At 42.7% G+C, this 10,773-nt stretch overlaps 1 protein-coding gene across 2 annotated transcripts in view; it reads right to left on the bottom strand.

Annotated features, from left to right (window-relative positions):
- Window positions 1-1,414: 1,414 nt before the first annotated feature.
- The window catches only part of acad9 (acyl-CoA dehydrogenase family, member 9), a 24,229-nt gene continuing 14,870 nt past the window's right edge, over window positions 1,415-10,773 (bottom strand). The window contains exons 13-19 of one of the 2 annotated variants that reach the window (XR_002168118.1): window positions 9,564-9,643; window positions 7,996-8,122; window positions 7,843-7,920; window positions 5,611-5,739; window positions 4,594-4,666; window positions 1,892-2,043; window positions 1,415-1,858 (exon numbers count right to left, since the gene is read on the bottom strand). Coding sequence is in view for 1 of the 2 variants with exons in the window: in XM_019868736.1 (XP_019724295.1) it covers window positions 1,943-2,043; window positions 4,594-4,666; window positions 5,611-5,739; window positions 7,843-7,920; window positions 7,996-8,122; window positions 9,564-9,643 (588 nt within the window). In the remaining variant the exon portion in view is untranslated. Of the gene's footprint in view, window positions 2,044-4,593; window positions 4,667-5,610; window positions 5,740-7,842; window positions 7,921-7,995; window positions 8,123-9,563; window positions 9,644-10,773 lie in introns of both variants that reach the window. The other variant, XM_019868736.1, reaches the window with a different exon arrangement.

Below are 10,773 nucleotides of genomic sequence, written 5' to 3'. Positions count from 1 at the left end.
TGAGGGTGAGCACGGATGTTTGTTCGTCTCTGTGTGGCCTGCGATTGGCGGGCAACCGATTCAGGGTGTCCCCCGCCTACTGCCCGAAGACAGCTGGGATAGGCTCCAGCACCTCCCACGACCCTTGTGAGGATCAAACGGTTCAGAAAATGAATGAATGAATATATATATATATATATATATATATATGTATATAGTAATATTAAGGATAGTCATACTAAACAGCTGCAACTACATGTTTCACTGAGTCTAAGGTCCAATTATCAATATTGATCCAGGCACAGGCCTAATCAATGAAACTGTAATGTTTAAAACTAATTGTCAATTTTATTTAAAACAACAAAAATATGAAATGAAGTAATTTTGAAGTCAGCTGGGATAGGCTCTAGTACGCCCACGACCATCGTGAAGATAAAGCAGTTTGATTATGGATTGACGGGAAGGAAGTACAGTAGTTGAATAAAACTAGTAATGAGAGAGAGAGAGAGAGAGAGAGAGAGAGAGAGAGAGAGAGAGAGAGAGAGAGAGAGAGAGAGAGAGATTTGGCTTTCAGGTGAAATTTATGGAAAATGTAAAAAGTTCACAGTACAGTGATCATGAAAGCGGGACATTTAAGTGGAAGGATGCACTGGTGATTTCCTCATCTCAAACAATTCATTGAAACAAAGGTGAGAGTTTCAAGCCTCTACACGGTGACTCAGCTGATCCCACAGGTTTTCAACAGGATTCGAGTCTGGAGAAAGTGCAGGCCATTCCATTTGAGGTACATCAGTCTCCAACAGCCGTTCCCTGATGCTGCGACTTTGATGAGCTGCAGCATTGTCGTCCATGAAGATGAAATTAGGCCCGTGTGGTTCATGTAGGCCAGGGGTGGCCAACCCACAGCTCGCGAGCCGCATGCGGCTCTTGGGCTGGTTCAATGCGGCTCCGGGGCTTTCATATGACAAGAGTTGAAAACGACTCCGTGGTGGCGCTGACTTTAAAACAACTGCGGTATGGACAGCAGAATTTACGATGTCAGCCTATCATCAATCCCGTTACTTGATCGACATACAGGTCAGCCAGTCAGATGACAACTGAATCACCGCACATGCACAAAGAACGGCGCTAAGCTAGTCAGCGAATTACCTCTGATTTTGAGGCAAGGGTGCCCAATGCGTCAATCGTGATCGACCGGGAGCCAACGGACTGGTCGCAAGTCGACCGCGAGGGTTGCGAGGAGGAAATAGGGGGTGGTGGGGGAACTTTGTGTGTCTGTGTGTTTCGATTTCCTTCATGTTCGGTGATGTTGCGGCTGTCGTTCATCTAGACGTGCGTGCATAAGTGCACATGTGCGTACCTATTTACATGAATTTCATTAAAAATATTATTGTAAGCACTTTATGTCCTGAATACTCGATAATAGTAAATACTAAAGTGTAGTAGTATTTTTAATTAACCATTAAAGTCCACTCAGATAAAACAGATCATTAAAATTGAAAAAAAAAAGTTTGATATGATGGAAGAAGAGCACTGCATTTCCCAGAATACCTTTCTTTATCTAAGTCTTTAAAATGGCTGACCAAACATTTTGAACAGGTCGTTTTGGAGCTATGTGATGAGAATGATTTTTTCTGAATTGCATTGAATTCACTGATAATACCTCACATTCAGTTCAACATCTTGTTGGGTGGAGTCAATTCAAAATCAGAATCCATTTAATCGAACTGAACTCTCAAGTGTCATCTCCTCTTGTAGTGGCTTGGGTGAACTTTTCTTTATTTTTTCAGAACTAAAAATGAGCAATGCAGCTTTAAATTTACAAGCTCTGAAAGGTGATATTGGTTCCTTGAAAAATAAAACAAACAATTATGGCAGTCTATCTTTTTCCACTGTAAAAAGATGGACCAATTTTGCACTCATTGAAACATCATCAAATGGTATTGGAGTCACATGGGAGAGCTCAATAGGTGCTCTCAAGAGGATGAGAGCAGATGTATGCTCTATTCTCCAAGACATCCTTGGCAATCTTCTTAATGCTGGCATCATTGTTCTCAGGAGAGTCTGCAAGTTCAAATGATTAAGGAAAGAATTAAAAATCAAAGTCATTCATTTACATACAATAATCGACACGCTAAGACCAATACCATGACATACCGGTGCCATCTGGGTCGGCAAATTCTACGTGTTATATTTCTACCTATACATTCGTAGTTTGTCTTGATATGACTGACGATTTGATGTGGTAGCTTCCTAGTGGTTATCACCTTATCAAGTAAAGCACCCTTTCAAGAAAACCTTTTTGATTGTTTTAATGTACATCCACAACATTACCCCTACAACCACATCATCGATGTAGACATTTTTAGGCAACAAATTGTCTTTTGCTGGGTAATACTTGTGAACCGCAAAAACATTTAGCCACAACACCCCCAACACCACCCCGATGTATTTTTTTTTTTTTTTTTTATGGGGGGCATTCAATCTAAAGGTCCTCTTATGGCAGAGAAAGGACAGGAAGAATTTGCAATAAATCGTCGAGGCAAAACCTCGGGTGTGGGAAGAGTTCGGTGAGGCCATAGAAGCTGACTTCTGGACAGCTTCGAGGAAATTCTGGTCCACCATCCGACGTCTCAGGAGGGGGAAGCAGTGCACCATTAACACTGTGTGCAGTGGGGATGGGGCGCTGACCTCGACTCGGGACATTGTGAGTCGGTGGGCAGAATACTTCGAACACCTCCTCAAGTCCACCAACACGCCTTCCTTAGAGGAAGCAGAGTCTGAGGAATCTGTGGTGGGCTCTCCTATCTCTGGGGTTGAAATCACCAGCGTGGTTAAAAAGCTTGGTGGCAAAGCCCCGGGAATGGATGAGATCCGCCCGGTGTTTCTCAAGGCTCTGGTTGTTGTGGGGCTATCCTAGTTGACACACCTCTGCAACATTGCATGGTCATCGTAGAGAGTGCCTCTGGATTGGCAGACCGGGGAGGTGGTCCCTCTTTTTAAGAAGGGGGACCAGAGGGTGTGTTCCAACTACAGAGGGATCACACTCCTCAGCCTGCCGGGTAAGGTCTATTCAGGCATGTTGGAGAGGAGGGTCCGTCAGGAGTTGAGCCTCAGATTCAGGAGGAGCGGTGTGGTTTTGGTCTCGGCCGTGGAACAGTGGACCAGCTCTACAGCCCTAGCAGGGTCCTCGAGGGTAAGTGTGAACTTGCCCAACCAGTCTACATGTGCTTTGTGGACTTGGAGAAGGTGTTCGACCGTGTCCCTCTGGGAGTTCTGTGGGGGGTGCTTCGGGAGTATCGGGTACCCAACCCCCTGATACGGGCTGTTCGGTCCTTATACCACCGATGTCAGAGTTTGGTTCGCATTGCTGGAATCGTTTCTAGTGAGGATAGTACTGCGCTAACGCTGCCCTTTGTCGCCGATTCTGTTCATAACCTTTTTGGAAAGAATTTCTAGGTGCCGCCAAGGCATTGAGGGGGTATATTTTGGTGGCCTCAGTAGTGCATCTCTGCTTTTTGCAGATGATGTGGTACTGTTGGCTCCTTCAAGCAGGGCTCTCCAACTCTCACTAGAGTAGTTCACAGCCAAGTGTGAAGTGGTTGGGGTGAAAATCAGCACCTCCAAATCTGAAACCATGGTCCTCAGTTGGAAAAGGGGGAGGTGCCCTCTCTGGGTCGAGGAGGGGATCTTGCCCCAAGTGGAGGAGTTTAAGTATCTTGGGGTCTTGTTCACGAGTAAGGGCAGGAGGGAGCGGGAGATTGGCAGGTGGATCGGTGCAGCGTCTGCTGTGATGCGGACATTGTATCGATCTGTCGTGGTGAAGAAGGAGCTGAGCCAAAAGGTGAAGCTCTCAATTGACCGGTCGATCTACATCCCAAGCCTCATCTATGGTCACGAGCTATGGGTCGTGATCGAAAGAACGAGATCTCGGATACAAGCAGCTGAAATGAGTTTTTTCTGCAGCGTGTCCCTTAGAGATAAGGTGAGAACTCGGTCATTCGGGAGGGGCTCAGTCGGTTGCCTCTCCTCCACGTCCAGAGGAGCCAGATGAGGTGGCTCGGGCATCTGATTAGGATGCCTCCTGGACGCCTCCCTGGTGAGGTGTTCTGGGCATGTTCCACCGGCAGGAGGCCCCGGGGATGACCCAGGACACGCTGGAGAGACTATGTCTCTCAGCTGGCCTGGGAATGCCTCGGCATTCCACGGAAAGAGCTGGAAGAATTGGCTGGGGACAGGGAAGTCTGGGCTTCCTTGCTAAAGCTGTTGCCCACGCGACCAGTCCCCAGTTAAGTGGTAGAAAATGGATGGATGGATGGAGATGCAAGGTTTTGCCCACTTCATGTTTGATGTTCATTTTGATTTAATTTCATTTTAATTTAACATGTAGCACATGTTTACTAATGTAACAACTATATACCATGTTATTTAAGAAACAACAAAGAAACAAATGTTTTCAATTAAAAAGAGGTTGTTACCCAACCATTTCCAAATGATATATTTTCAAATTGTAATTGCAATAACGTGAAACTGCGATATTTTTGCTTAAGGTTATTTTCCCACCAGAATATGATGCCGGCTCATGGCAACATAGACAGCATTGTGTTTACATACTTTTTTGTAGCTGAGTCATCCAATAATTGTTCTTGAAGTAAGCGTCATTGCAGAAGGTGTTTGCGAGCAGCACCTGAGAAGAGAGACAAAATGTCACACACACACACACACACACACACACACACACACACACACACACACACACACACACACTTTACAATTAAATGCCTCAATGTTTCTCTTGGAGTCCATTTCAATTTTGTCAATACAGAATTTGTTCTGACTATAATTGGCAATACACAAAAAAAAAAAGGGAAAAAAAAGCAAGAGACTCATGAATCAAAGACTCATTATCAAGGTTTCTGTCATGACAATTTCCCACATGCCTTTGGGAAACCTGATGCATATCTTTTGTTTCATTTCTTCTCTGCAATTCAAAAATGATAGTTTGATGTGAAAACAACACTGTATCATATCTACAGTAAGTGGTGCTACCGAGATGATCTGGTTTTGGGGTTTTATTTCCTGGGTCATTCAATACCAAATCGCCCAATGGGTGTGTACAGATTTCTTATTGATAGTGATGGCATAACACCAAATCTCAAATTTGATGTTAATCGGAGCAGGGGTTTGGCAGCTACGGCTCATCGAATTTTAATTAGCTTGTAAAAAGGGGCGTGGCCACCTTCGTGGAACCCTTTGATCTCAGGACCTACTGAGTCAATCTTCACAAAACAGGTATGACTTGAAAGGGAATTCAACGAGGAATCCCAATATGCAATTACTGGAAATGTATTTTAGTAACTTCACCTTTTGACCAATAATTTGATCAATGTGGTAATATCGCAACGTGCCAATATCCCACCGTTGCCACGGCCACAAAAGGGCCCTTTATAAAGGGCTGTTTATAGCTTCTCACAGCTCTAGTTAGGGCACGAGCAGCGGCCGCTAATAGGTCCCTATTGTTTTTGTAGAAATAATAATAATAAAAGTTATAATTATTAAAAATTCACATTCTCAATTTTTGCAATGGTGTAATGGGTTGGTCTTCTGATCCAAGTTTGGGTGTACACATACCTCATGGTCATGATTCCTAAGGCCGAGTCTGATGGAACGACTACTTCTAGACAGGACAGCGGTCATGGCATACAGGTTGATAAGCACATCTGCTACTTTCTTCAGAATGAGTTGTTCATCCATAATTGTCTAATAACATAAAAAAGGAACAATACCATTTTTGGGGTTGAGTGCAAATTTGGGGTGTGCGACATGAACACAATTTCATACGTCAACAGTCTTTCCAGATATCTTGAAAACGATGTGAAAACGAAATCGCTATGGGTTCAGTGAAAATTAAGCATGTTTTCACAACAAAATAAAAATCCAAAAGGACGTGGAAAGTCCTTTTTTTTTTAATGATAACTTCTTGACAGCCATTCAACATTTTAAAAACAGCAGATTCTCATTCTACTGCAACTGAGCTTTTATACGACCACAGAAGTGTTTGTTGTGCTCGTGTGTGTGTGCATGTGTCCGTCCATGTGTGAACTGCATCATGTGCGTTGTTTTGTGTGTGTGCGCACACACACACGCACACACACACACACACACACTGATACACACACATTTTATTTTTTGTTCTGACATTCTGACATTACTACTGCTGTAATCACAATAACAGTTATGAATCTTCAAATATAAAAATGTATTGCATTTTAGTTTCCACAGTGACAATCAGAATGTATCAGTCATTATAATAAAAAACTGTTTTTGATCCATCCATTATCTGATCCGCTTATCCTCACGAGGGTTGGAGGGTTGTGCTGGAGCGTATTCCAGCTGTCTTCGGGTCGCAGGCGGGGGGACACCCTGAACTGGTTGCCAGCCAATCGCAGGGCACACGTTGACAAACGACCATTCGTGCTCACACTCACACCTAGGGGCAATTTAGAGTGTTCCACCAACCTGCTATACATGTTTTTGGAATGTGGGAGAAAACTGGAGTACCTGGAGAAAACCCAGCAAGGCATGGGGAAAACATGCAAACTCTACACAGTCTGGGTCTGGAATCGAACCCATGACCTTTGAACTCCACTGTGAAGCGGAAATGCTCATCAGTCTACCTCCATGCCACACACTTTGGTGTTTTAAACATTTTTAGTTTATATAACATCTGAAAGTGCATAATGGAGCAAAATACAGAAAAAAAATTATACACGCTCAGCACAGCCTTTCTGATGGCGAGGTGGACCGTATGTTAAAAGCCCAGGATAGCAAGTTATGAACACGCATTGTCCCTCGGTGCATGTACCATAGCTGTAGTCTTCTTTTTTGTTTCACTGTGTTTCATGTTCGATTATTAATTTTTTTTGCATTAAATATCTCAAGCTCATGCCCACCACTGCTGAAATCGGCCACATCCTCCGTTAAGCAGTTGATTAAATTCTACCCCGAAATTGAAAACCTTTATAAATAGAATCTAATCATTATTTGGTTCAGTTTTTCATTTTTTCAGAAAAAAATTGAAAATGTACTTATGCTATTGTTTTAGGAAGGTGTCAATATATTTAATGGTGACACAGTCCGATTGTGATCAGTTCGTCAGTCATCATTCCGTCATTATTTCAGGCCGGCCTCATCTGTCTCAACCATCTGTGACAGCCTATCCGTGTCATATAAACGTATCTAAAGCTACTACTTCACATGCAGGCACAACAAGCAGACACTAAGCCCCCAAAAAGTTTTTAAAAATGCGTCTGTCTCACAGACTGCAATGACATTGTCCCGTATTGTTTTTATTTCACCAATCACCATGACGATGGGTGGAGTGGGCCCACGTGGGCCATCCTGAAATGATGACGGAATGCCGACGATGGACTGAGGTGCCCATTTTGCTGGTCAAAATTGGATGTTGTCTGCTTTAACGCTGTTCCAGCCAGACGTGTGTGCAATCGATCACACAAGCATTGAAATGTGATGTTAAACACGCTAGCTATATCGTTCTTAGGTTAGCTTAGCAATTAGCATGGCTTCTCTGTCTTTTCTCGTCACCTAGTGTGTATGAAATGTCGCTTATTCGCCGCCACGGAGTTAATGATTACAGTCCGACAGAACTTCCCTCGAGGTCCCCACTATCCGTGGTAGATGACAACCAGTGATGCGAAAGTGCTTATTTCGAGCTTTGACTTTTGATGGTTAGAAATTGATCGTTTTTCTAAGAACAACAGATAGGCCAAAAGGAACAACGGTTGAACATTCATCGACCAAAATGGCTTTTGTGGAATTTAAAGAATACAAGTTAAACGCTACCTTTCCATATCTGTACAACAGGCTCTCCACAGTTGATCCAAAAAGATGAACATTCTGTTCAAACTTCTGTGCACTTTCCTGTAAAAAGAAATTACAGAAAGTTAAAAACAACAATACTTCCATACAATATAGTGCGAATGAAAAAGCTCCTACAGCTAAACTTGGATGAACCACTTCATTCTTTCCCGAGAGGACAGAGTCTGGGACACTTCCAAGTGAGTTTCTCAACTTTTTACCAATCATTCCCAAAGCCAGACCGATATTTCCTTTCTTCATCTCTCTGGAAGCAGAACAAAAATACTTCAGACACAGAATAAGGCAAGGTACGCACATATCAACAATCAGACCAAATTGAACATTATTTGCATATCCATCCATCCATCCATCCATCCATCCATCCATCCATCCATCCATCCATCCATCCATCCATTTTCTAATCCGCTTATCCACACGAGGATGGTGGGCGTATTGGAGCCTATCCCAGCTGTCTTCGGGCAGCAGGCGGGGCACTCCCTAAACTGGTCGCCAGCCAATCTGTTATATCTTACACATACAGCACATTTGACAATAAAGTTGTATCCAATCCAATCGCAGGGCGCACATAGATGAACAACCATCTACGCTCACACTCACTTACACTCAGGGACAATTTAGAGTGTTCTATTAACCTGCCATGTATGTTTTTGGAATGTGGGAGGAAACCAGAGTACCTGGAGAAAACCCATGCAGGCACAGGGAGAACATGAGAACTTCACACAGGAAGGCCGGAGCAGGAACTGAAACTTGGACCTCTGTTCAGTGAGGATGATGAGCTAACTGTGTACAGTTCTTTTTCTGAAACATTTATTTATTTTGTGCATGCAACACTGAGTTTTTTTTCTTTTCTCCCCCCCCCCCCCCACCGCACACGCCCCAATTTTGCTGCTGTAGACTGCAAATTTCCCCAGCGTGGGACAAATAAAGGGACAAATCTTATCTTATCTTTATGTATGTTTGGTTTGTTTGTTTTCCCCGGCCGCAGCGCTTCTTGTTTTCATGACAGCCGCACATCCTGCCTCCTCAAATAGCTGGTTTGTGATTGGTCCGCAAAACCAGTGCTGCGGTTCGGAGCAAATCAGTGGACTTGGGACGAGGGCTCACAGGGTTTTGTGAACTCACAAATTCTGAGAGAATTCATCTTGCAGGTATGGTTACATTCCAAAGGAAGGTACTGGCAACGGAAAAAGGTTCAATCGCCTCTGAGGCTTTGCTTTGCCCTGGGTACCTCCAGCAGTGTCTGGTTCGCTGAGTTCAAGCACCAGGCAGGTACGTAGGCACTACTGAGCATGAATGACTTCATGAATATCGGTACTTACTGTATGTTTTTATGTCCAAAATGTGCATTTTGTTAAAATGGCCTTTCTTGTGGCTCCAAATGCCAGAGACATTCCTTGTGGGTTTTAACATACTTGGCCAATGTCGATGTTTCTGATTCAGACTTTGATTTGGCATGCACTAATAGCATAATGAGGGAAACAAATAATGAATATATGTCAGTACTGTTATGCATTTCGACAGAACAGGGCCAGGTCTTTCCAGCCTCATCATTGTTGAAAAATACCTTTTTTCTTTCTCTTCCAAATGCATGACATTTAACAGCAGATTGAAATGCATTCTTTAAAAAAAAAAAGGAACAATCCATCAAATACAAGCATAATCAATTATGTCACTTTTCCACTTACTTGATTTTACTTGTGAGGATTTTGCCAGCATACTGCATTCCAGTAAGTGCGATGTACATTCTCAGAATTTCATTGGTACCCTGAAAACAAACAGAAAACAAAATTCAGCTACGTATTTCAAGTTGCTGTGCGAAAAACAAAAATTCCCCGAATGAATTTCACAAAATTACAAGTCACTGTTATTGGACATTTAAAACCTGATATATAACTGTCATTTAATCAAAGCAAAGTGCGCATCTATATTTAAGTTGACAGACATGTCACAACTAAAAATAACGGTGTTGTAGATTGGATGAATAGTAGTAGTCTTCTCTTAACAATTAGGTGACGAAGTATTTAATCAGTGAAACACTTTTTTTTGCACCCCCACAATGGACTTGAAATAAATTGGCGAAACAGTTGGCATCCCTATTGAGTAAATGTCACAGTCATCATGCCCAAACTGTGGCCAGTCAAAGGTGAAATCCTCTTGATCTCCTCCATGAAGACATATATGAGCCGGTGTGGGTTCAAGCTTGAGGAAGTCTGAGAAGTTCTCACTTAGGTTCAGCCCAATGGATATCCAGGTATATGCCCATACCTGTCCCATGTGCATCATTACAGTACAGCACAACTGTACATTTCACTTAATCCTGCCATGCAGGTCTTATGATTCATATCAATTCATATCAATCCACAAGTTAAATTCTTCATTAAAATAATTTGGAAAAGGTTCCAATTAAAGTATTTATCGTAATTTCCGGATTACAAGCCGCTATTTTTTTCCACACTTCCAACACTGCTGTGTGTAATATGAAGCGGCTTTTTAATTTTTTTTTTCCATCGCGGTAAAAACATGGACCAATAAAATGAATGAGTCTTTCACTGAGGTCCAATGACATTGTATGACTAATCACAACTTCTGCTCTTTTTACCGTAGCGGGGGAAAAAATGTGTTACTCGGCAACAGTCGACCAATAAAATGAATGAGTAGTACACAGGGGTCCAATGAAATTGTATGATTACCGGTAATCACAACTTCCTTATTTCAGTCTTTCTTCTAACCCTGATCAACATGGAGAATACTAGACGAAAAGCATATGATGCAGCTTTTAAACTAAAAGCGATCACTCTGGCAGTTAAAGAAGAACATCGAGCTGCTGCCCGTAATCTTGGCATTGACGAGTTGATGGTGCGAAGCACTGAGCCAGTGTAAAAAGACAACCAAAAA

Source organism: Hippocampus comes, unplaced genomic scaffold (genome assembly GCF_001891065.2).
Source record: "Hippocampus comes isolate QL1 unplaced genomic scaffold, H_comes_QL1_v1.1 scaffold297, whole genome shotgun sequence".
In the NCBI taxonomy this organism is placed as follows: domain Eukaryota; kingdom Metazoa; phylum Chordata; class Actinopteri; order Syngnathiformes; family Syngnathidae; genus Hippocampus; species Hippocampus comes.
Note: the sequence above shows the minus strand (reverse complement) of the source record. Positions and strands in the feature narration are given on the sequence as shown.